General features: G+C 38.0%; 1 protein-coding gene across 1 annotated transcript in view; it reads left to right on the top strand.

Annotated features, from left to right (window-relative positions):
- Positions 1-26,938, top strand: part of LAMA1 (laminin subunit alpha 1) — a 111,108-nt gene that overhangs the window by 30,663 nt on the left and 53,507 nt on the right. Inside the window, exons 4-16 of the mRNA XM_074146799.1 lie at positions 6,125-6,367; positions 10,197-10,376; positions 13,220-13,309; positions 13,769-13,886; positions 14,974-15,152; positions 16,654-16,759; positions 17,222-17,382; positions 20,293-20,433; positions 21,380-21,553; positions 22,918-23,019; positions 23,754-23,965; positions 25,226-25,337; positions 26,233-26,343. Coding sequence (XP_074002900.1) covers positions 6,125-6,367; positions 10,197-10,376; positions 13,220-13,309; positions 13,769-13,886; positions 14,974-15,152; positions 16,654-16,759; positions 17,222-17,382; positions 20,293-20,433; positions 21,380-21,553; positions 22,918-23,019; positions 23,754-23,965; positions 25,226-25,337; positions 26,233-26,343 — 1,929 coding nt within the window. The remainder of the gene's footprint in view (positions 1-6,124; positions 6,368-10,196; positions 10,377-13,219; positions 13,310-13,768; positions 13,887-14,973; positions 15,153-16,653; positions 16,760-17,221; positions 17,383-20,292; positions 20,434-21,379; positions 21,554-22,917; positions 23,020-23,753; positions 23,966-25,225; positions 25,338-26,232; positions 26,344-26,938) is intronic.

Genomic DNA, 26,938 nt, shown 5'->3' with positions numbered 1-26,938 from the left:
TCTTCAGTGTTATTACCGTGCTTCAGACCTTTTAAAGGTATGTAAGGGTACTTTGTACTAGGCATAGCAGAAAGGCACAAGTTTGTATATCACAAAATTCTTGAATCGTAAAGTAAGACCAGCTGTTCTTAGAGGACCCATAGTATCAAGTTGAGAAAACATCTCCGCTTCTGATTAAGTCGTAGCTCATAAATATTTTGTGAGTACTGGATTACCACTCAGACTGATGTAAGAGTAACTTGTAGTTTCAACTATTAGAAAGTAAGTGAATGTAAATATTATAATACGATTTGTACAGAGCTTTTATTTTGAAATCGATTGGCAAGAAGAAATTTCTGTAAGGGCAAAATCCTTTGCTGATATAAAAAGATATTATTGTGTTGACTTCACTCAATCAATGCTAATTTATTGTATGTAGCAAGCTTCCTTAAAAGATTTCAGTGGCTTTGTAAGTGATGATGCAAGATTCAGGCAGCTCATCTGTACCTTCTTAGAGTACACTTCTAGAGTAATATGGATTTTGCTTCTATTTCAAAGCAAAGGTTGCACATAATGAATCAAAATTGTAAGGAAAAGATAATTCAGGAGACCAGAAATTCTACCTGTAGTACTGCATCCAGCTTTGGAATCCTCAGCACAGGAAGGACATGGGCCTGTTGGAATGGGTCCAGTGGAGGGCCATGAAAATGATCAGAGGGCTCGAGAACCTCTCCTGTGAGGACAGGCTGAGAAAGTTGGGGTTGTTCAGCCTGGGGAAGAGAAGGCTCCAGGGAGATCTTGTAAGATCTCCTGAAGGGGGCCTACAGGGAGAGACGAGGAGGGACTCCATCAGGGAGTGTAGTAATAGGACGAGGCGTAACGGCTTTAAAATGAAAGAGGGGAGATTTAGATTAGATATTAGGAAGAAATTCTTTACTGTGAGGATGGTGAGACATGGAACAGGTTGCCCAGAGAAGCTGTAGGTACTCCATCCCTGGAGGTGTTCAAGGCCAGTCTGGATGGGGCTTTGAGCAACCTGGTCTAGTGGGAGGGGTTCCTGCCAGTGGCAGGGGAGTTGGAACAAGGTGATCTTTAAGGTCCCTTCAAACCCAAACCGTTCTATGATTCTATGATATGAAAAGACTGAATCTTCCCTTATCGTTGTCTTTTTTTGTTACCTTATCGTTTTGTCTTTGTGTAAATTGAAAAGTATAACTGGGAGTTTTTATCCCAAAAGACTACCAGGAAAACTCTGCTTGCCAGGGCATGTATCTGTGTGCTTTGTAGGGCACTGACCATGCCCCTGGAAATGGGCACTTTTGGCTAGTGTCTGCTAGTTGGCCATTGCTGGCTGAGTTTACAGTCTTGGACAAAAAAATAAGGCAAACTTGCCCGATGAATGAGGAGAAGGGTTCACTTTTAAATCCGTTTCAAGAATAATGCACATGTTGATGGATCTGCATTCAGGGAAACAAGGTCATTAGGAAGGCTAAATAAAGCAGAAGTGACTTGTTATGTTGGTATTGCTGTTACTTAGAAGAGGTTCTTCAGTACAAGTTTATTTGGCTGGTCTTTACAGTTCGGGTTGAAATGCCTGTAAAATGACACTTTTAATCTACGGCTGCTTGGGAATTGCTAACTTGCTTTGGCTTGCCCTTTTTACCCTTGTAGCTCAATAAGGAAATGAGTCCTGGGAAAGCTGTACAGTCAAATTAAAGTGTACAAATCATTAGCTCTTGCCACACAGCTCAAGTTTATTGTGTGGCTGGTTGGTGGACACTGAATGGATGTGGAAAGTGGTAAGAAATTGCCTTTGGTGATGTTCAAACCCGAAGAACTTATAAATGTAAAAATCTGTGAAGTGCTCTGAGGATATTGGAAAATTGGCTTGCATTACATGGGATTCCTGGTTCAGATCTGTTTTGGGTTGTGGGGGAGGGTGTGGAATATGAGGTCTGCAAAACCCCTACCTGCTGTCATTCCTTAAAACATTTTCATCTGCAAACAACAGAAACACCTTAACCTCCATCTTCATTCTCTTGGTTGGGAACATAATCCCTGAGAATGTGACTTCTACTGGTAGGTTGTCTTGTGAATTCTTGACTACAGGAGCATTTATGTGAAATCCTTTCATTTCTATATTTAACCTATATTATTTCAGGGGCTGACAAATTTTCCTGGTGTTGCTGGTATTCACTGTCCCATGAATTTACCTATGAAGTATTTTTGGGTACCTATGGGCTATGTGTGTAAATAGAAGAGAGTGGAGAGGATCCACGGGAAAAGAAGGCAATGGTTTTCTACAGTGTCCATACTTAATTGTTTATAGAACTATTCACTGGTTTTTGAATGCCAAATATCTTCATTTCAGCTGTTGGTGAACTGTAGGCATGCAGAAAAAATCAGTCCCTAGATACCTTGTCTATCAAACATGGCTGCTTTTCTTTCTGGAATGTTTACTTGAAAAGACTTCATTTATTGAATTGTGCATTAAATATGTGCACAGTTGCTGTGAAAATTTTAATCTTTAATTGTCTTTTCCCTTCACTCTCACCTCACCAAGAAACTTGATATTTAAAATAAATTTAACTTGCATGATCTTGTGAATATCTTTCATTTCAGCAGCAGTGGCTGCAGTTAGTTTGTCATGAAGGATAGCTCATTGTTACTAGTTGGAACTGGATTTAAAACTAGCTACATCAGCTGCGGACTATAATGGGTCTTGAAAAATTTTAGTGTAATCAAAAGTAGACCATTTGTTGTTCAGTCGACTGTGTAATAAGTGGGGAAGTAGTTTAGTGGATAACAGCAAGCAGAGAGGAAAAATAAATAAAACACATACAACAGTTCTTGAGGAGAATTTTCGACCATGGCATTGGAAAAAAATTGAGGTTCCAGTCTTGCATCTTTTGTGTGTTTGAGAGAGATGATTGACTTCAAAGGAACTTGGAGATGCATAGCAGTTCCGAAGCTCGGTCAGTAAAACTTCCCTAGTTTAACAGCTTTCTGCAGTTCTCTTCTGTGATGGAGAAAATACCAACACAAGTGACTCTTGTCACGTACAAGTGTATTTAGAAGGTTAGGGGTACTGAAATGATGATACCCGAGATTCTACTTGTGCATAACCCAGTGTGAAAGAGGTATATAACTCAACTGCTACCAACTGAATCAATGAAATCCAGGTTAGTATATAGGGAATACGGTTGCTTGACTTGGAGTCTGCACAAATTCTGTTCTTTTCTCTTTAAAAGCATGTATTTTAGCATTTTTTTCAGTTAAAGCCTTCTGGCATGATATACTTTTTATTTAAAAGGGGCTCTTTTCATAGAAGCTGGACTATAATTCTTGGTATTCATTTGACTTTGATCAAATTTTAAGATTGTGCTGAACAACAGAGGATTCACAGACTCCAGAGAAATTTTATTTCTAAGACTGTAAGGCTGTGACTAAACAGTGAGCTGGCTTCTTTCTCTTTTTTTTTTACTTCTGCTTGCATTGCTGAAATGTCATACGAGTCAGTAGACAAAATCCTCAGTTTTTGTCAATTTTTATATTTATTGAAATAACTGGAAATGTTCTGTTTGTATGTTTGATGTCTCAAAGGATAAAACTGGAGTACCTGAGAATAAAATCAGACCAAGTGAATATCATCTTTTAATTTACGTCTGATTTAAATCGAAATTACTACCTTTGACTTCAAGTAGTAAATCTAGTAAGTTACAATTTGAAATATCACCACATTTTTTTTCCTTCTCACATCTGCAAGATCTCCTAAGCAATGCTCTATTCACTTGAAGAATGTTTTGTTTCAAAAGTAGTTTCCTGAATTGCACACACAATGCAATTACTATTTATCTCTGTGTGTTTATTTCCTCATTTGACAAAACCAAAATCTGCTTTTATGTGGCAACTGCTATTCTTGCTCTGGCTTTAATCTGTATTGAAAAAAAAAAAAAAAAAAAGTCTGAAAGAACTGATTGTGGCCAAATTTCAGCTCAACACAGTATTAATACTGCACATGCAGACAGAGACAGGAATTATGATGATTATACCAGCTGACCAAGCAGTCTGCTCAAGTGAGAATACATACCTTTGAGATGGTTGACTAATATGGCATTTTTCTTTCATCTAAATGTGGCTTGATACTATAGTGCATGTAAAACATTGTCATGGTTTGGGCTGGACTGGCCACTGAAATGAGCAAGAGATGCTTTCCGCACCCTCTCCCTTCAGGGAGAGAAGGATGAGAGAGTAAGACTTATGAGTTTAAAAGAAACCAAACTACTTTAATGAAATATTAATAATAAAAATAAAATGTAATAATATATGTATAAAAAAGAAAATAATGAAATACAGACAATATATGCAACCCGTATTGAGTTTTCAGGATGATGATCACGTCACTGGCAGGCACTGGGAAAATCTTAGATTGGACTTGGCGACGGATGGGAACTGAATTCCAGAACACACGGATTGGGATCAAAGGCAGACAAACAGACAGGGTCCTCCTCGGATGCCTGCCGCTGAGGAAAGAGGGCTGGCCCTTTGATCCCTCAACTTTTATACTGAGCATGATGCAGATGGGATGGAATACCTTGTTGGTCAGTTTTGGGTCACCTGTCCTGTCCACTCCTCCCCACAGGTGCAACCCCTATATGTTCTTCCACTTCTGACTCTCCAATGGTGTATATAACAAAATTAGCTGACCTTGGGGCATGGCATAGGTTTCCAAGCATCCGGTGCTTGCTTCCACCGTTGTAAGCACGTAGCGCTTGCCCTGGCATGTTTGAGGGAGTATGATATAGACAATTTTCCAGGCCTCCCCATACTTAAATTTCAGCCATCATCTCTCATACCACAAAGGTTTTAACCATTTAGCTTGCTTGATTTCAGCACATTTCAGTCATGGATAAGCTGTGCAATAGCGTCCATAGTTAAATCCACCGTCACGGGCCCATTTATATGTTGCATCCCTTCCTTGATGACCTGAAGTATCATGGGCCCTCTGAGCTAAAAATAGTTCACCTTTATGTTCCCAGTCCAAATCTGTCTGGAAAATTTTTAGCAGCCTGATCTACTTATTGTTTTGATGTTCCTCAGTGGCTGAACTCATGGGTATGTGGGCGTCCACACGTGTATTAAAATCCTATAAAAAGTTTTATCAATTTGCAAAGATACCTATTACATCACCTCATTTAAAAAGGCTATTAGGTAAGGAAGAAGATAGTAGCTTTGCAGTAAGTGCACTTCAGTGTTAAGTGTCTAATGCTGCAGCTAGTTGGGGGCCAGTACAGGTTATCTAGCTGCCATGACAAGGTCATTTAAAAAGGTGATCTAAATTTAATTACAGCCCTGCCTACTTACAGAAGTGCTGAACAGTGCTGTGGTGTGGATGGGTATTTCATTTAGGACCCAGGATTGTTTAAAAAAATAGTCAAGACACTTGTATAGCTTAGAGAGTACACATGTCAAAAAGGTTACTATGCTTAAATAAGTTTATCATTTGTCACATGAATCTTATTCATCTCTGTGTGTTTTCAGCAGTGTCTGTAAACAGTCTTCTGCTTAAATAACTAACACAGAATGAAAATGGAATGCACAGAGATTTTTAATACAGGGTGTAAAAAAAAAAAAAAGCTTATCAGAAATGCTATTAAAGAGAGGATTAAACTCCCAGCTAAAATGTGAAACGTAGTTGTTTTGGCTGCAGCTGGTTTTGAAAAAAAAAAAACAACCCACTACTTTGAAGTCTTCAGTGGTTCAGAAAAGCTAAATAGCATGCTTCCCATAGAAAGAATGTTATACCCAAGTAATCCTGAAATGTATGGTGTAGGTATAGATTTTGGCTATTGATGCAGGATGCACTGAATACATTTGGTCTTTTTTTAGTCACATAAACAAATGTTCTGTTGCAATGTTCAGAGTTTTGAGGAAAAAATGATACATGTTTCTGTTAGTAAAAGATTAGATTGGACTTCTGTCAAAAGTTTGTGCAAAAAATTTTGTCCAGAACTGTGCCAAACTGTATCAAATTTTACCATCTCCCAGACAAACCATATACTGCTTTGAAAACTTGAGTTTAGTGGCTTCTAGTAGTCTTTTACAGCATAGTGAAGTGTTAAAATTTTCTTGTTGCATTTTTTAGGTCTTTCAAGTTGCATATGTCATCATCAAAGCTGCTAATGCTCCACGACCTGGAAACTGGATTTTGGAACGCTCCATCGATGGCACAGAGTTCAAACCATGGCAGTACTATGCAATTAGTGATACCGAATGCTTAACTCGTTATAATATTACACCAAGAATTGGGCCGCCAACTTACAAGAGAGATGATGAAGTGATCTGCACCTCCTATTATTCCAGACTAGTTCCCCTGGAACATGGGGAGGTATGTTTGTTTTTGCACTTGTGGTTTGTGAGGAAGAACATGGACTGGTAGCAATTTGAAAACGTTTGCATTACAGTTAGAGTTCATCGCCTTCAGCAATACCAGATGATCTGTTATTCTTCTTTAATGATACTATCATATACCAGTATAGCAAACTTTTAAATGTTGGGATGAAACATGGCTTTGGCTTTACATACTCCCGTTACTAAACTCTTCGTTCTCTCTCTCTCTCTCAGCATAATTTGATGTTAGCTATTAGCTGTAAATTATTAGTTGCTTTGTCCTGAGAGACTATAACAGAGGCTCTATGTTTTGCCAGGTTTTTCATTTAATGAAGAAAACCCCTGTGTTAGGAACACCTGGTTGTGTGAGATAAAGCTGCAAACACTGTTGAAGTGCTCGGCACAGCTGGAACTCCTAAACAAGCCTTGGCATTGTTTCAGGGATGTAGCGTAATTAAAAGAGCTACGAGTTGTGCAGCCTCGCCGTTGATTGTTCTTTCTTTTAACAAAGTCTATTCATGGTACTTTTGTAATTTATTACTTAGAGGCAGCCACATAATGAAATGATACATTAGAACCAGCAGTTCTTCTATTGTGAATGCTGTAATGTTAAGAGCATGATAATAAATGCATCGTTATCCCATGGAGAATGCTAGTAACTCTTGGCTTAATAGAAGCCAATATGTTTTTATTTCTTGGTTAAAAAAAAGGCTGGCTTATACGCATCTAAGGGCTAAAGTGTGTCAAACTTATTTACGTAAACTTAAAACTATGTTTCAGCAAGAACAAAACAATTAAATTCAGTAACATCAAATCCCATTCACTTTAATCAAGTGCCTATTGCAGTGCTGTAAGCATATGGCCCACAGATCAGATGGAACAGACAAAGAAACTTAACCTGTCCCTCCACATAATTAACCAGAAAGCCCTTATGTTGACTCCCCATGAACAGTGCCTCTTGCAATGTATGTCTGATAGGCTATACAACTCCAAACCCAGGAATGCCAGAGATTCAGTTTAGTGACATTTTTTTCTCTCTTATTTTTCCTGATGTACACAGAACTAATTGGGGGATACTATCCAGAGCATTGCTTTTTTTTTTTTTTTTTCTGAGTGCAGTGACATAAAAACATAACATAAGAACATAAACACAGCATAACCTAAACAATTGAATTGCTGCGTACTACATAGAAGCTGTCATTCACAAAGGATAGGCTGCTCCTTCATAGCTGGAATGTCAGACAGACAGGAATATTCCCTGCGCATAGTACCTCACAATCTGTATTAGTGGATGTTGGCACCCTTTTGAAAATATATATATTTACTGCTCTGTAATTGGTTCTGGACAACCTATTGAACTGAATATGGGACTATAGGAAGTTCTGCAGACCAGCTGATCTCTACAGGCACCTGCCTTGTATTCCGTGTTTTTTAGCATCCCAGTGCTCCACAGTCAGCATGTAGTGCCCTGGTGTGAAAGAACTGGTAGGGTAAAAGGACTACATGTCTAAATGTGGATGTCACTTAATAATATTTATTGTCAAATCAGACATTTCGCCAGTTTGACTGCTAGATTTTTCACAGGTGTGAAGAGTTACTGCTGCTCTACTGCAAGCTCTGTTGTTTACCTGATTTATATTGCTTGAAGATCTGCTTCCAGAAATTTACATAATGAAGTCAGGGCTCATTATGTATTCCAAGGCTTAAACTACAGTTGTTTGGAAGTAGTCTTGAATTACGGAGGGCAAGTAACCCAAAAATTTAATATACAAATATATCAGTATATATAAGCCATATATAAGGAGTATATTAGCCAAATGTAGTGGTATACATGGAGAATCACTCTTTTTCTTCCTTAATGTCTTAGTATGTATCCCTACTGTTTTCTTCTTCTCTTGCTAGGAGATTCCTCTGTTGGCTCTATAGAAATCTCAGAGTATTATTACAGAATAAGCCAAGCCAGAAAGTAACTTCAGAGTTAAAATGTAAATAATGTTTCACATTTCATCACTTGAAGGCAATATTAATGAGTAGATGATAGAATATGTATTACCAGAGAATTGGAGATTTAGGCAGGAAAGACTATGTAAAATGAAATGGCATGTGTCACACAGGAGATAAGGCCAGTTGGTTGTAACAGACCTTTTTATATCTTTAAATCTCTGGAGTCCAAGTGATAAAAAGGAAACACAAAATGCTAGAATTCCCGGTGCCGTGGTTGGGTCCTCCTCTCTTTGTTGTAAAAATCAAAGGATTGCACTGAGCCCAGCAAATTCTACATCTGTAGCTAAGGATAAATGAGAGTAGGACTTGGTGCTCCATGCTAAAGTTGGGCTTGTCTAGTGAATGTTATATATATAATTATTTTCTTTTTTTTCAGTGGAAGCAGTGCAGTGGTATTTGAATATCTGGCCAACAATTGTGTCTTGTAATTCCCAGCAGAAAACGTGACTTCTGAATGAATATATTGCAACCAGTTTGCCTAGAGAGAGCAGGCGCCATCTGTGGTGGGCATGTTCAGTCTTCAGTTGTATAAAACATGGGTTCAAGGGGAAATAACCCTTGGGAAATAACGTCTGTGACAGGGTGGAAAAAGTGGTCTGAAATTGCAACAGGGAAAACATGGTTTAGAGATTAGGAGCATTTCTAACTACAAAGCCAGAAAGGGCTGGAATAGATTGCCTTGGAGGATTGTAGATTCATCACCAACAGTGGTCTTCAAGAACAGATTGGTCAAACATCTAACAGAAGTCTAGTAAATCCTGCTTAGAGGTAGGAAACGGAGTAGAAGAATGCTCTGTGTTTCTGTGAGAGCTGAATATTATATAAGGTGCTGTCTAGCTCTGCTACAGAATTAAGATTTAAAAAAAAAAAATAATTAAAAAATCTTAAATATTTAACAATATTTTCAGAGGAGTGATTTGACACTACTGGACAAAGTTGAAACTATAAATTCAAGAGTAGTATATGAGACAAAATTAGACTTCATATATGAGGATATGTCATGCATCTAAAATGTAGCTGACAAGCCGAAAGTATGACCCCTTATTTGTTGTGGACACCAGGTGAACTGTTTAACGTTTGTTTGTGTCCTGTAAGGTGTCATTTTTCAGTTTCTTCTATAAAACAGAGCAGGAACTGCATGGTCGTATGAGACTAAATCCTTGAGTGTTCCTGAGTTGCTTTGGAAAGATGGAAGGGTCTGTTGCCAGAAGAAGTTGTGCAGCTTTTACCAAAAGCCGTCTTAGTGAGGCTGGATGGGTTGGTTTGTGGTGACAGCTTGCTTTCAATTGTCCTATGTGTTGTGGCTTCCCACTGTGCTGTCCTATCACTAAGTACTCCTTGCTGATTGGGCAGCCCTGTGCCAGCAAAGCATAGGATTAATGACTCCATCTGGAGCATGTGCGCAATATTATGTTTTGCAATACGATCTTTACAAATTGTGGAGGAGAAATCTCTTAAGTACAAAGCTGTGCTCATGGCCAGAGTTACATGTTCCATCTCAATAAGGGACAGGAAGGAAGACCGGGGAAACTAAGGACTTGCTTGTGGTACTGTTTTTCTCTTTATGCTATCTCCACAAAAGTCCAGAACACTTGAGACTACGACGAGTGGTGATTTCAGAACTGCATGAATCAGGAAGCAAGAATTCTACCTGCAGGTAGAGGATGGGGAAGAGAAAAAGAATTCCAGATAGTTTAACATCTCGCCATCCTGTGTTGTTGGAAAACAAGCTTAAGTTCTATGTTTTTAGTTCTCAGACTAAGATGTTTGTTCTTGCAAATGAATCATATTATATTTATGATTAAGCCAATCCCTCTTTCTAGATTCACACATCACTGATCAACGGTAGGCCTAGCGCCGATGATCCTTCACAAAAGCTTTTGGAGTTTACTTCTGCACGATACATTCGCCTACGACTGCAGCGTATTAGAACTCTTAATGCTGACCTCATGACTCTCAGCCATAATGATCCTAAAGAACTAGACCCCATTGTTACCAGAAGGGTAAGATGATTGTTCATAAAAGGTATTCAGTATGACTTGATGGGAGAGCCTTTTCTGATCTGTTTGAGGAGGAGGTAATGTTTGATCCTTGTCACTCACAGAATTGTTTTGATAGGTTGTTAAATAATTCTTGCCTTCCCTTTGACTTTATTAACAACAATACTTTGTCAGAAACAACTTCAAAGAAATGCTTTTTAGAGATTGTTTTTTATTTGTTTGCTTTTTGTTTTATTTATTTGTGTAAATGATTTATGCTCAGGACAGTATTTATAATGCTTTATCATGAAAATAAAAAAATATGGTTTGGCTGATGGAAAAGTCACTTGGGGTTGCTCTAGATGCAACTGCAGTACCTTTTCTGGTGTATCAATGATTTTAGGACTCAGTGCTCTGGTTTGTAAAAAGTAATTATTTGGAAAACTTGCCATTGTGAATTTTAATGTCTGATGAGAGTTTTCTTCATTGTTTTAAGGCTGCTGTAATAAATTGTTTTAAAGCCTATGAATTAATAATAGAAGAAACACTTGGAGAGAATTCTGAGAGTATTAACTTTACACATTTGATACTGAAACTGGGGAGACTGAGGCATGAAGCACTTAGGCTGACTTATTCAAGCTCTCAGAGGAATTGAGTGTTGGAGCCCCTAATAACTACCTACCATGAATTAACTGTCCTGCAGTATTTCTGCTTTGTATTTTGCATTTTGACCCTCTTCTTAATTTGCCTGAGACCCATAGGTTAGGATATCAGTGGCTTCAGGTTTTTCTATGAAGGTAGGCTTTCTGATGAGGACAGAAGAATATGAGAATTGTTTCTTCTTCCCCTTCCTCTGTAGTTTTTAGCATTAAAGTACATCTGCAGGCAAATTCTTGTACAGCAATGGGGTTCTTGCATTGTGGTAGCTTCTCTGATACAGGCAATCCTTGTGCAGTGACACTGCTTCTGTGAGGTTTGATTCGGTTGCTGGGTACAGAAGGGGGAAAGGGTCTTGGAATTGGTCGGGATTTGGTGGGTACTTTCAAGGCAGCCCCACTCTTACCTTGATCATGGACATGTCCACTCAGTTGCAGAGTTTCTAAAGTGTAAAATCTGGATGTTCTGCTTGTTCCATCTGCCCCATGTGGGAATTGCTAGCATGGAGATTGCAAGTGCAGAGTGTTGGAAGCTGACCATAGGGAAATGGTTAATGCACAGCTTGAGCAGGTGAGATGTTCCTGTGGAGCAGGCTAGTTGACATTTAGGTCTGTTGATATTATTGTAATAGAAGAAATACACCCCAAAAAGAAAGGCTCAACATGGAAGCATACAAACATACAGTTGTGAAGCAAGGGTGTTGAGGACAAGTGTTCCCATTGTTTTTCTAACACACACACTTGTGCAATCCAGGGCTTAAGACTACCCTACCTAGTGCTACTTAGTGCAGTTTTGCATGAAAGCTACCCATCTTTATCTTCACAAGATGCGGGTTTTATTGGGCAGGGTTACCAAATCCTGGTATCTGACCTTGTGTCTCAATGTGCAACCAACTACAACCACAAGGTAATGACTTCCAGCTTTCTGGATTGTGTTTCTATTCCTTTTGAAGACTTTATATCCAGTTTTTGATACCAATTATGTCAGTTTCTTGTACATGGCTTTGTAAAAGGGCTGATGCAGAACTTTTCTAAGTGTTCAACAGCACCTTTAGTTCTGTATTCTATTTATTTCTGTCTGTAGCATTTGATTAACATTGGTTTCTTGTTCAGCTTCAAGCTGCAGACAGCTGCTGTGAGCCATGCACTGTGAGTTTTAAGAAAACAAGACAAAGGAATTCCCTCTGTTACTAAGAACTATAGCTCTGCTTCTGTCCTCCTACTTTTCTCAGGCTGGACTTTCTTCTCTGTAGTTAAGAACTTACTGTTTATGATAAATCCCCAAATGTTTTTTTGCAATTCAAGCCCATAACAATAAAAAAATACTAAAACACTAAAAATAATAAAAAATTTAAAAACATAAAAAAATTAAGTATAAAATCAAAGAGGCTAGTTTGCTCCAGCTCCAAGATCCTTCAAAGACATTACAGTCCAGGAGTCAGCATGCCTGAACACCCAGGGACACCTCCTGTTCCCAAAACAGATGACTGTGAGGTCGTTAGGTCTGAGAGTCCTGAACTCTTTCCTTAGAAGTATCCTCAAAAAGTGTTTCTTTTTCATTCCCTGGTAGTACATACTTCCCAGGATCCCAACAGGTCAACCATGTTGATACTGCAGCTGTAACTGAACACAGATGGTTATTTCCTGCCTCTTCCTTGCCTTGAAAATTAAATCCTTTCCTTATGTATGTTGCTTTTGCTCACGACCTGGCAATATTAATGGATTGTACTCTGCTGTATCACCAATTTTTAAACTAAGAATTTGGATCCAGTAATACAGTGCCTACACACTAGTAGCAAAGAGCTGATCTGGAAGCAAGTGCACAAACTGGTTTTAAGGGAGGGCAGAGTTGCCATTGTAAGAAAATGTACTCTTATTCCCCAGACTGAAATTAAAATACAGCAATTTATTATGCTTCATGGCTTCTTACAGGGTGAAAAAGATTTTTATTTTTTTTTTACAAGTGAATTTTGGCTGTGGTCACATTTGGTGGTCTTTACTTGAGCTGATGAATTGTGCATACTCATTTAAAGTTGAAAGTCGGTTATTGTTTTGTACTAGTGAGCAAAAATATGGGGAAAGAAAATTTTCACAAAACGCAAGGTTTCCCCAAGTGGCAAAAATTTTATTTTCTAGAGTAGAGGCAAAGATGTAAATATATGCAAATTAATTTTATTTATCCCTTTTTCAACTTTTTTTTTTTTTTTGAAGTACTACTACTCAATAAAGGACATCTCTGTTGGTGGCATGTGCATTTGTTACGGCCATGCTCGAAGCTGCCCCCTGGATGAAATCACAAAGGTATTCTTTAATATCATTGATTTATTTTCACAAAACAACTTTTCCAATAAAAAAGGAAAAAAAATGCTTTGCCTAAGGAGAATGATGAAGAGGAGGCTAAACGAGATCTTATGATATGGTACACACAAATTATTTGCCATAATTGGCTTCCTTTTCTGTGTAAACATATCTGGGTCTCTGGTAATGTAACTTTCTTGAAGTAAACTCTTTGGCATTAAATTGAAACAATTCAAGGGGCACAGCAAGAAATAGTCTCTCTTGCAATACAGGAGATTTGTCCCTCCTGTTCTAGAAAGGCTATCCTGTAACAGTAGATACAGCGTGGTCGAGCAGTCTAATGATATTTGTGGGTCTTTACATTTTTTGGAGTAAGTCTGATATTAGGCAGACATTTGGCAATAATGATTTAAATTATCCATTTAAAAATATTTCAACAGAGCAGTTTTTTTTTATTTTTAGAAATTACAGTGCCAGTGTGAACACAACACATGTGGAGAGAGCTGTAATAAGTGCTGTCCAGGCTACCACCAGAAACCGTGGAGACCAGGGACCATTTCTGCTGGGAACAAATGTGAGAGTAAGTATGCACAGAGGTTTAGAGAGTCCCATAAAGGCTTATTATGTTGTTGTTTGAGGTTGCCTTTCATATAGGTCTATACAAATTCCCAAGGAAAACACACATACTATTAACTGTCTTTATGACATTGTTTAAAGGGAGAGAACCTACTTCTAATTATAAGTATTAAGATTTTTTTAAATATTCTATCCAGTATGACTCCCTGGCTAGCGGAGTTGTCATGATGTAAAGCTTTCAGAGTCTCTTTTTCAAAGAGACCTAGATATTTATTATGCTCCTGTAAAAACTGGCAGATTTGCATCAATCATTTTGTTAGCTACTTGAAATGCAAATTTCTTACATTGATCATTAATTTTGTCAGATAAACAACTTTGTTCTGATAACAGATGTTTTGAAAGAAACTCCTTATTGGCCAGTTTCAGATGGTCTGATAGATTGACTTAAGCTGTGCCAGTAAAGCTGAATGTGTTGCTGGGGCTAGTTAGTGCATTTTCTCTTTTCACATCGCTACAGCATAGCACAAGCTGCAGACAATTAAGAACTTATTAGATAAAACGTACAGTTGCAAATGGAGAAGTAGTCTCTTTATTTGAAGTCTTTATACAAGTAGGTGTTTATGACTGTTTGGACCAAAGTATCCTCTAACCTAAATCAAATTTATACTTATGTACTGACATGGTTGGCTTCTCAGAATTTTGTCTATAATACAAATAAGAGAAGAATTAGGCAGATTTTCTTCTGCAATGCAGAGGACAGAAAATGAAAGAACAGTTATTGGTAATAGCACATACCACTATCAACATCAGTCTTGACAGGATTGTCTTAGTGGGGTCCACAGAATACTGTTAAAAATGGTGCTATTGAAGTGCTTACAGTGGTTTTGAAATGTGCTTACTTGATAAGAAATACAGTGTATAAGACTGCCGAAGCATATAGCATGGTTAAATGGAAAAATGCACACTTTTGAGATGAATTGGCATGCTCTTCTACTTACATTTTCCACTTCGAAAAACGTCAATGTTATAGGAAATGTTATACTATGTAAATAAAAAAAAAAAAAAAGAATGTCTTTTCCATTCCTTCTCAGAGTGCAACTGTCATAACAAAGCAGAAGATTGTTATTACAATCAGAGTATTGCAGATCAGAAAAGGAGCATGGATATTCATGGCCAGTATATAGGAGGTGGCGTGTGCTTAAACTGTACTCAACATACTACTGGGATCAACTGTGAAATGTGTGCTGATGGATATTTTAGACCACACAAAGTAAGATTTGGAAAATACCATTCTAATAGTTTGGTGAATTACAACATGATATGGTGATGTGTATTTCAGCTCTTCATAATGAATATATGTATATGTTTCTCAGTTGCCAAATAGCTAAAAGCTATAGAGGTGTTTTGTTTTTTTTTTAATGGATGACATACCACCAAAACTTGCAGAGAAAAACATAAAATTCATGCTCAGTTGTGTGGGAGGGAAGTTGGAGAAGAAAAGAATAAATGAAGATGAAAATTGAAGTCCTAGTGTGGAAATGTAGATGTTCTGATAGGAAATCCATTTCTCCTGTGGATAAAGTTTTAAAAAGTGCCAATATTGAAGTTTCGGTGTCTTCAGAAGTGTCAAAATTGTGTACCATACTATATCAGCCCGTGTCAACCTGTGTAAAAAAGCACTATTACATGGTTCTAAGATCAGACTCTTTGTCTCATGAGATGTTGCAACAAATATACTTCTCATTATTGACGTGATTATTGTAGAACATGTGCTCGCTGAGCCTGTGTACTTTCCAGTTTATTAACTAGTGTCACCCTTTGGAAAAATGACGTATGCTCCACAAAAGACATTTGTTAAGATGTGACTATCAGAGTTAAACATATGAATTTCCTGCAATGTTAGAGGTCTCTGTATAATGAGATATACTGAACTAAATTTCTACCCCACGAGGTCTTGCTTTGGCAGGTTCATGCATATTTTGGAAAACCCATGCTTTAGAAATCCAGCATAAATTGCTGCAGAGAGCAAGGGTGAGTCTGTAGGAGTATGGATAGACAGCAGGCACAGCTCAACGAAACAAATAAGCTGGAGTCAGGAGAGTGTCTGATTCACTTGCTGTAAGAAGCTTTGAAGAGAAGTCTTCAATCAACTTGTAGCCAATAAATATGTATCTAGAGGTCATTACTGGTTTGCTTACATTTGAAGCACCTCAAAGGAAAATTTTCCCTGAAAGAAAAGAAAGTCCTTGTCATATGAATTGCATTGCCTTATATTTCAAAGATGCATAGATCATGAAGCCACAATGAATCTTCATGAATAGATAATCTATCCTCCTATTGAACACAGAGCCAAGGATTTCTTTCATTTCCTTCCCCTTTGAACCAGAGTATCTTTGCAAAAAGGATCCATTCTTATCTTAAACATTTCCATAATCTTTGGCAAACCATCACAGTGGTTAATTGCTGCTACATTAAAAAAATTATCTATTTATGCTGAATGTGTTGGGCTTCAGCTTCCAGTCATTAGCAGTTACTATACCTTTGTGCTATTGAAGACCAAATTTTTTTTCCACATTTAAGGTTTTTTTTCTAGGCTGCAATCCCCGATCTTCTCTTTTCTAAAATTAAACTAGTCCCTTGATCTAATGCTGCACACTAGCTTTCCCAGTCTTCATTTGTATTAGTTCTGGTGATCCCAGACAAGAAACAAATGTAACATTATTTTTCCCAGTTAATAATTTGAGGATTTAACAGAGAATGTTTGTTTGTAGGTTTCTCCCTATGAAGATCACCCCTGCTATCCCTGTGCCTGCGACCCATTCGGCTCTCTGAGTTCTAACTGCATTAAAGATGAGCACCATTCTGACTCACAGCATGGTAAGGGAGTGAGAAACGCCTTTTATTCTCTAAAATTCAGATCTGGATATATTTCTGGCCAGTTAGGTACCACTTCAAAATAATAGTAAATATTTAGGAAGAATAGATGAGGCATAATATACTCTTAGGATTTAAGGAATGTCAGTTCCCTGAATGTGTCCTTGTGTGGGGATGGTGGCCTCTGACTATGTAAAACAATGTGAAGGATTGAGATCTAACACTGTGTTGTTTATGAATACTGTTACAGCTGTCACAAAATCCATTTTCGTGCTGTTTCTGTGCATCTGGTACTCTAAACATGAAAAATATGGTGAAGACTGACATTATGCCAAGTATCTTTGTGTAGTATAACATGGCGTGTAATAAAAAAGGAATGTTAAGTTACTTGCACCCTCTGAGACGTCTTGAATCCAACCTACTGGCTGCTCTTATTTATTTGTTTCTGTATTTTTGCTTTTCAAGGGACTTGGCCAGGTCAGTGTCAATGCAGAGAAGGTTACACTGGAGAAAAATGTGATCGTTGTGCATTTGGGTATCGGGGCTATCCAAACTGCCTGCGTTGTAACTGCAGCCTGATTGGTAGCATTAATGAAGACCCATGCACGGAGCCTTGTCTTTGCAAAGTGAGTATTAAAATGTCATTTTTCTTTAAAAATGAATATGTGGATTGATTCATAAACTACTTTTGAATAAGTGAAACTACTTCCTTAACTGAAGAGATCACTTCTTTTATAGGAAGTAACTGGTGTAACTGTAGACCTGACACCTAGAACTTAAAATTACGAACTATTCCCTCTACTGAAAAAATATGATAATTTAGGTTAAATAGTTCTGTATGTTACTGGTATACCATTTTCTGTAATAATGGACCAGATTGACATTAAATTCAAATAACTACACCTGTGTGTGTGAAGGTGAATCACAGAGAAATTGACAGTATGCCTTGCTGGATTTGGTTTTAGGGATGAGCTGATATTTCTCTTCACAGTCACTGATTTCTTGTAAAGAAAGGATGTGTTCATAACATCTGCTTTGTGTGAAGAAACAGCATGTGTTTGGAAAGAGCGATTGGAACAATTACATTAAATGTATATATGAAATGGGATTTAATTATTTGATTACAAAATATAAGCCATAAAAATGTTAAAAAAGAGACAAGTTTTGCAGCCTTCTTTTATTTTCTGGTAAATGTCCAAGCCGCTTGAAATATCTTGCAGCTGTAGATTCTGCTGAACTTTATTACAAAGCTGCGTGTCAATATTTAAAGAAGTTACACTTAATTTTCTGAATCAAATCTTAGCTAGTAGTTTATATATTTGTTGCCAAGTATGACAATGAATGGGAGCCAAAAAAAAATGTGGTTTGTTTGACAATTTTTCTGAAACTTCTTAGTCCTTTTGCACAATTTATTTGATCCAAAATATCAAACATATAAACAAGCAAAGTCTGGAAGAAAAAAAAATAGCACCAGTGGCCAATTTAAATATGGAAAAAGAGATACAACCATTTTCCCTGATTTTGAGCTAGAGTAACAGTATATCGGACAATTCGGCTAACTGGTGATGAAAATTTCAGTATAAACTGAAAGAGAAACTGTCCCATTTCAGTGCTGTTGTGGGCATGAGTCTGGCATACAGAATTTTTAGGCCAGATCACTGAGAGTGTCACCAGCCAGCAGCCTACCTGTAGAGGTGAAACTAAGGAAGGAGAAAAGTTGTGTCCACATATCAAATGAAGGAGACAGGATTTCTAAGCCTATGCAGTCTCTGTGAACACAGTAGTGCAAGCTATTCCTTTTTATACTCTGAATTTCAAATATTTGATCTTTTCTGAAACACACTCTTGAGGTCTAGTCACTGTGTAAAGATTTTTGTTTTTCATTAAGATTTACAATTTATTAATTGTAATTTCTGTCTAATAATGTTAGTCACAGTGAAATGTGTGATCCAAGTGCATCCTGAAGACTGAGAAATAAAAAACGTGAAAAGAGCATGCAAATATTATTTCTGTAAAAATCCAAGATCTCATTATCTCAGGAGGCCCTTTGCCTGAGATTTTTCCCAGGCTTGGATATTAACAAATAGAAAGAAGTCATCCTCAGCCTTTGAATCAGAGCAGGGGGTTCATAAATTTTTCATACGGTTTGCAAAAACACTTTGTACTTTGTTTACAGAAGTGTATAACCTACCTGTTTAGAGAGGTGTTATGTAAACTTGATATGCCAAACACTGGTCCAGGAGAAGAGACAGTTGGTAGCATTGCCACCAAAGGTCTCAAATTTCTCTTTGGGAAGCGTGAAATTTGCTCCATGGGACCAAATCTGATGTAAGTGGAATCTGGAGTGATTCTTTTGGATGAAGTGGAGTTACCCTGGTAACTGCTTCTGAAAGCAGAATTTGGTCCACAGGCATTTCAAATTGCAATACAAAGTTCATACAGGCCTCCTCAAAATAGCAAGACAGGTATGCTTCACGGTATACCCCTCAGTCCTGGTATCCTAAACATACGTATCAGGGAACTTTGTAGGGTGGTCGGTAAAGTTCTCTTCACCTCTGTAGTGGAGTTTTCCTGTAGTGGAAACCAAAGGTTGAGATGGGAAAGTGATGTCTGTCCAGGTGTTGTCCCGGTATGAAGCTAGGACATGATCATAAATCTGTTCCTGGCAGCGGGAAGTGTTTCTGTGTATAAATTCCCATGGAGATCTACTATTTACACAGCTTTGTGGCATTTACCAAATATTTTCTCGACTTGTTGGGTCATCAGCAGCAATTGTCTAAACTTTTTGAATAAATAACTACATATTGTCTGTGCAGATTTTACAAAAAGAAAAATTGGTACAGTTTCGGTTATTTTTTTTTTCCCTTGTAAATTCTACATTGAAAGAGGTATGTAGCAGTATGCTCTGAAGTACCCAATTTGCACGGTAAGGAGGCAGCAGGCCAGTGGTAGGAGCTAAAGGAGCGGAGAACCTCTACTTTTGGAGTAGGAGTTTTTGGACCTTAGCCAGAGCATATTAGAAGGAAGAGCTGCCAGCTAGCATAAGTTCCTCCAGGAAGAGGTGGCAGCAATGGTGAGGATCACAGTTTTAAGTATTAATTGATGGTTGAGGAACTGTTATCTTGAGTTGACTGTGGTAGCTCCAGGAGCCTGGCCTTAAAGGTGAACTATGCTGTATGTAGACTATGTGGATTCAATAAATATGGGAACTTTTCTCCAGTGCAACCTACAAATTCAAGCTACGAGAGAAGGATACTGGCAAGCTGGCAGAAGCTTTTCAAATCTTGCCCATGTGCTGAAATTTCACTGCAATAGAGCCCTTGCCAGGGCATGTTTAGATTTTGATGAACCGGCAAATTCTGATGAACTTTTCCAATCAATTTTAGTTTTAAGCTCCGAGTCTTATTCCATAATCCTGCTGTGCTGAAATCTGTTTTATAAGCTTCTGAATGCTGTGTGCCTAAATCCTGTCTAATCCACTGTATTTGTTACCATAATAATGCTGATGCAAAACAAATGTTATATGCCATTGACAGGAAAATGTAGAAGGTGAAGACTGTGATCTCTGTAAACCAGGATTCTACAATTTGCAAGAAAGAAATCCTCAGGGCTGCACAGAGTGTTTCTGCTTTGGGGTTTCTGATGTCTGTGACAGCCTAACATGGCCCATCAGTCAGGTATGTTATGCCCATGACCTAATATTCTTTCCTCAGGCAGCTGCAAAATGTACTATATTTCTCTTTGGCATGCACCCAAGTGAACTGCAAATTCTGGCATGTGTCTCCTTACAGAAGAATGGATTTTCAGTGTCACTTGGCAACTCTGAGGTAGTCAGCATGTCATCCCAGTGCAGGCTTTGGCCCCACTGACTTGCAGTAATACCAGAAATATTGGGTAGTGTAGGCAGTGATAATGCACTGGAAAAATGCATTTTTATTTTCTGACCTTGTGCTGTTTCCTTGACCAAATCTGTTTCCTTACTGTCATACCTATTAGGCAAGGCTAGAGTGACCTCTGATAGTATTTCCAGTACTTGTTTTCTTAGAAAGCAGAGTAATTATAAATATCACTGTCTTCTGAATAGACATTTCTTGAGGAAGGGGCCTTTGGGGACACTATTTTTCCACCAAATTCCTTCTGTACCTTTGCAGAGCTAGCCACACTTTAGTCCCATTTTGTGTGCCAATAAAAAGATAGGAAAACATATCAAATTGAAGTTCTAAAATGCTTGTATAAAACTCTTTCAGTGAAAAGAATAAAGTTGTCTCATCTTCTACCTCTTCTGGGACTCTGGATTTAATTTTCCTGCAGCTGAGCCCTACCTATAAATGAGGATGAGAGACCTCAAAGCCCTTGAAGTTTCTGTAATTCTATCTCGGGGAATTACATAGGTATAATACTAATTTTATTGGAAGGATGAAAATCACAGTCATTATATTTTTGTTCCCATCTAATAAAGAGGTAGTGACAATGCTAGTATGAAGAGGCACATTTGCATGTACTGGATGTCAGACTGTATTAATGAAAGGTTACAGATCCATCAGTTCGAATGAATATCTAGGGAGGGGTTAAGTTTAGTGACACAAAGCCTGACTCCATTAATATTGCAATTCTTTCTGACAGATATCAGACATGACTGGATGGCTTGTTACTGATCTGTATAATGCAAGGAGCGTGCAACCTCAGCGAAGCCAATTTGATGGACCCCGTCAAATAAGTATTAACAACACTGAGGCTGTCAAAGTACTGAAACATACTTATTACTGGTCAGCACCTGAGCCATATCTGGGAAATAAAGTAAGTTCTCAGCTACAGTCAAAACTCCTTCATAGTTTATTTTAGTCATACCACATTGCTCTAAAATATATGGTTTACGTACACATAAACCCCAATATTACCAGACTTCCCAATCTATCTCTGCTCTTCAAATAATAGAGTTCCTGGCCAGATATTCCCAGTACCCTCTTCTTGCTCTGTGAGTTCATTTATCTTCCCACTTCCTTCTCTGCCCATCTTTTGACACAATATAATCTCTCTTATTTCTCTTGACTGCTATTAACTTATATGCTCACATTCCCCATACTCTTAGCTTCTCTCCCAAAGCTTACACCCTTCACACCTTGTCCAATACAGTAGACAAGATCATTACATTTCTACCTGCCTATTGGCCATCTCTCATTTTGCATTTATATTTTCCAACCAGCTAGTCATTAATTTTTGCCTTGGTTGCTACCTAAAGCTCTGGGTCTCCCATTTTTTGCCCTTCTGGACAACCAGTCACCCTCACAATAAAAAAGTGTTTCCTGATATTCAAAGAGAACCTCCTGTGTTTCAGTTTGTGCTGTTGCCTCTTGCTCTGTCTATCACTGGGCACCACTTAAACGAGCCTGGTTCTGTCTTCTTTGCACTCTCCTTTCAGGTGTTTGTATACACGATGAGATCCCCCTGAGCCTTCACTAGGCTGGACAACCCTGGTGCTCTCAGTCTTTCTTCATATGAAAGATGCTCCAGGCTCTTAGCGGCCCTTTTCTGGGCTCTTTCCAGAACTGCACTCAGAACCCCAGCTGAGGTCTAATAAGTGCCGAGTAGAGGGGACCTTGCAACTTCAATTTTTTATTTTTGGTCAAGTGTCTTTGCCCATGCAGCCTCGTTTCTTAGTATGGCGACACAGTAAATGAGCACAAGTCTCAAAAGTGTAACATTAAGGAATAGTTTTGCAACACTCAATTTCTGGTCTCCTGTCCATTTAATATAGGTCTAACTCTTGGTACTACTCTTAAATTTACTTTGAAGTAGTCAGCAGCAGTTATGGGTCTAAGGAGCCTGAAAGGTGGAGTATGGAATGTGACTAACTCCAACATGCTGTGCCCCCTTGGCTAGAACAGTAGTGTAAACCTCTGGAAGTCCTGTAGGTGTTTCACTCAATGAGGGCACTTATCTGAATCATCTGTAGAGCCTTCAGCTAGCTTTCCCCCACCTGCACAGCAACAAGCCAGTGCTTGTCCCTCTGCTGATATGCGTGGCGTGTTAAATTTTCGCTGGAAAGTGGTATTTGTAAGCCCATGTACTCATAAAATTTCGACATTTTACTGTTGCATGTCGCTTCTTTGTGTTGGTTGGAGGTTTTTGTGTTGTTAAGGCATGGCTTTTTGTTATTTCAGCTCACAGCTTTTGGTGGAGACTTGAAGTATACAGTATCTTATGACATTCCAATGGAGAGCGTGGACAGTGATATAGTATCTAGTGTGGATGTCATCATTCAGGTGGATTTTTTTTTCAGCTTTTTACTATTCAGACATTATTGGGAATCTATGAAGGGGTTAAAAAAGGAAAAGAATAATATTTCTGTAGTAGTAGTTTTCTTGATTTAAAGTCCCTTCTTAAAAGACACTACCAAGATTTTGTTACTAATTGTTTCTCTGATTTTCTGATTTGTTTCTCTGAAATTGTAGGTATACCAATAGTAGTTTTAAAATTCAGGTATTTATCATTTAAACCTTTATGTAAACAGGTGAGGTGTTCATTACCAAATGTACAAGGTTCTGTTGACAAACCACAATAAGCTGTAAGGACTTACATTTATGAAATAGATGAGTGTTTTTGCTGATAGCTTTTTATGTTTTATGTTGCAATTAAAAAGTAAGGCTCTATACTTACTCCAGGCACCTCCAGGAAAGCTTTACTTTGTAAACCATACTTAGCCATATAACAAAGGAGAAAACACATTCTGTTTTTTTAAATTTAAATTTAATTTAATTCTTTTTCCAAAAGAAAACCAAATATTTCTGAAGTCTCTGAACCAAAAGGAAATGTGATTGTAGACTTCCTGAAGCCATGGAAAATGCAGACCTTTTACTTACTTTTTTTCTAGTGCAAGAAATCTGGTTTGATCGCCTCTTTTCTGAGTTGTCTGGATGTATATCTGACACTAAATGTAATTGCTAAATAAAATTTAGATGCAAATATGGAAAATGTTTTCTCTCTCTTTCAATTTCAGGGTAATGGACAGATTTTGAGTACAAGAGCAGCGGGCTTGTCATTACAGCCGTATGAGGAGTACTCTAATGCAGTGAGATTTGTATCGGAGAATTTCATAGACTTCAATACAAAAAAAGCTATAGACCGGGAAAGGTTGATGACTGTTCTGGTAAACGTGACCCATCTTCTGATCAGGGCCAACTACAACATTGCCAAAAAAGCTGTGTACAGGTGAGGGAGAGAAAATATTCAAGTTAATCTATATATTTCTATTATTTCTGTGAATATTAAACACTATTCATAGTGGCAGTATTCCTAAAGTTTTATGTTAATAATGTCTAGAAAAAAATCATTTTTTACTATATTTCCTCACGACTGGTCTTACTGCCCAGATACATTCATGTGGAATGCGTGGAAAAGGGCATTTGGTTGTTTTAAAGATATCTGATAGCAGAAACATGGTTTTCAGCTTTAAGGGAATACTGCATAAAAGCCTTATTACAATGACAGCTTTGTTAGATGGAAATACCTCCAAAAGTCACAACAGTATGCTTGTTTTGGTATGTGGCAAGTTAAGCCATCACTGACTATTGAAAACCTGGCATTTTACTGACATTCGTCTCTAAGGGAGTGCTTAATAGGAAAATTGGTCTGGAATGGATTAACTCGTCATTCCATAGTCTCAAGTCAGCATTAGAAGTATCTGCATCAGTCTTTACAGATCTCCGTTTTACCTGTTCTCCAAGATATACAGGAATAAAGTCTTACTGCTCTCAGGGGAATCAGTGCCAGTGCTTCATCATTTATTTACTTAATTCCCTTAGCCTCACCAATAGCCTTTCTTCCTCATTCCCTAATTTTGGTAGCATTTCATGTCAGTAACATTGGACTTGATACCAAATCTGCTTTATGCCTTGTTGTACCCTTGAGAGGTAGTGATATTTATGTCCATTTAGGGGTAGGGTGTTCATCTTTCTGGAATGTTATGTAAAGATTTATTTTACCTGTGGCTGAGAAGATTGTCTCTGCTACATAATGCCATTCTTTACAGTAAAGGTTTTGCTTTGTTCTGTTTTGTGCATCAGCAATGAACTGGTGCTGTTTCTCACTACTTACTCACCTGCAATATGTGTCTATTTTAGACATGATTCGGTAAAGCTGTCTTATTTCAGGACAGCAATAGAAGGCTTCCTCACCGATATACCTCTAATACCATGACAGAAGAAGAAGGTTTTGTTTAAACCTCTCTACAGGAGACAATGGTAGTAACAACAGCGATGACAGGAGGAAGGCACATCTACTCCCAGAATTGCAAATACAGCGATAAGACTGTGGTCATAGTCTTTTTACAGCAGAGATTTTGTGCCTGTTCCTCAGCTGTCACTGCCAGGGAGCAGCACTCAGCAGTGTTACTCCCCTAGAAGTAAACTATTCTGTTCAAAATCAAGTTTGGGCAAGCAAATGATGTGATGTTTTCATTCTTGATACTAGGCTGGACTCTGTGACCCTGGATACTGCAAGTGCAAATGTTGTAGATCTTTCTTCAGCACCAGATGTGGAATTCTGTGAATGTCCTCAAGGTTACACAGGAATATCCTGTGAGGTAACCTTTTACAGTGTTTTATGTGTGCAAAATTATCTCCTATCTGAAAGCATCTAGATTTAAAGGCAGGCTGCCTTTAATTATACTGCCATAAAAGTATATGTTCTGTGGTGAAATGCTGTCTACTATACTGTACACAGTACTGTAGATATTTTCTTCCAGATACATTAAATGGGATTTTAAACTTATTTCTTGAATTCTGTTTGGTGGCACTAAAAGATGATGATATGTTTACAACACCAGTGTTGCAAAGGGAGCAGCTGTAAAAGCTCTGTGAAGCTCTTTTGAGCTTACCTTACTCATTAATAGCACTTTTCCTGGATCTGAATTATGTACAGTTTATTTCTGGTTTATGTCATTAAGTTTATGGAAGCAATAAGGAATCTTAGCAGGGATGAATGCTAGCCTTTGGAAAATCCCACAAGGTTCAAATGTGTCACACAAGGTGGTGTATTATATATCTGTGAATAAAAGATTAGGGAGGCAGAGCACCATCTGCAGAATAGCAGGAACTATTTTGACAAATAATTTCGGTATGAAGCCTAGTGCCGTAGCATCGTTAATGATTCTGCAGAGGAGGTAGAACATCTGTTTTTTATTATCCCATAATAAAGAACTTCACATATTCAACTGCACAAAACTTATGTGCCTCCAGGGGACAAAGGGCTGAATCAAAGTTTCATGGAGTTAATTCTATCCGCTTTATCCAGTGCAAGTAAAAAACAACCACCAGAAAAGAGCTAAAGTGACATCAGTAGAGTTGAAAGAGCATTCAGTTACCACAATGTGAATGAGTCAGATGGTGGGTGGTCGGAAGTGGGCTCTTTGAAAATGTTTTGATGTGTACATTTAACACACATAATGCTACTGCTTTTTTCCCCTCATTTCTTTTCAGTCCTGTCTCCCTGGGTACTACCGTGTGGATGGAATACTCTTTGGAGGTATTTGCCAACCCTGCAAATGCAATGGGCATGCAACTGAGTGTGATATTCATGGTGTTTGCTTTGTAAGTCATCCTTCAAAGTGTTTGTGTTTTAAGCATCTATTTAGGAATTGGGAGAGCATTTTGGCTGTGGGAGACAAGTTTACAGTGTACGTAAATTTCATGCTATGGGTACTGAGTGTTTATTTTTGTTGCTTTTCATTCTTTACTTCAGAATCCCTTCAGGGGATTCCATTAAATTTTTTTCCAATAAACGGTTTGTTTCAGTTTTTTGTTTCAAGTGGGGAATAATCAGAACTAAAATAAAAATGTCATCATCTACTGGCTGAAAAAAAAATCTTAACTTTGCTTGCTGCAGGTGACAATAAAACTTTTCCTGAAAGGAACAAAATTAAGCAGTGTTTTGGGTGAATACCCGATTTCAGGTATATGTGCATCTTCCATGACTGACACCATTACCTTCTGAAGAGACAATTTAGCTTTCAGATCTCTTCTGAAATTTAAAGGTGAAAGAAATACAATGGCTAAATGCCAGTAAGAAATGTATAAGAAGTTTGTTACTGCAAATGTGTGCAATATGCAACAGATGTTTAAGTTTGCATATAAATAAAGTGGCTGGTTTCATGGTGTAAGGTATATTCTAAAATATAGGAAAGAA

The sequence above is a fragment of the Numenius arquata genome, chromosome 4, assembly GCF_964106895.1.
Source record: "Numenius arquata chromosome 4, bNumArq3.hap1.1, whole genome shotgun sequence".
NCBI lineage: Eukaryota > Metazoa > Chordata > Aves > Charadriiformes > Scolopacidae > Numenius > Numenius arquata.
Note: the sequence above shows the minus strand (reverse complement) of the source record. Positions and strands in the feature narration are given on the sequence as shown.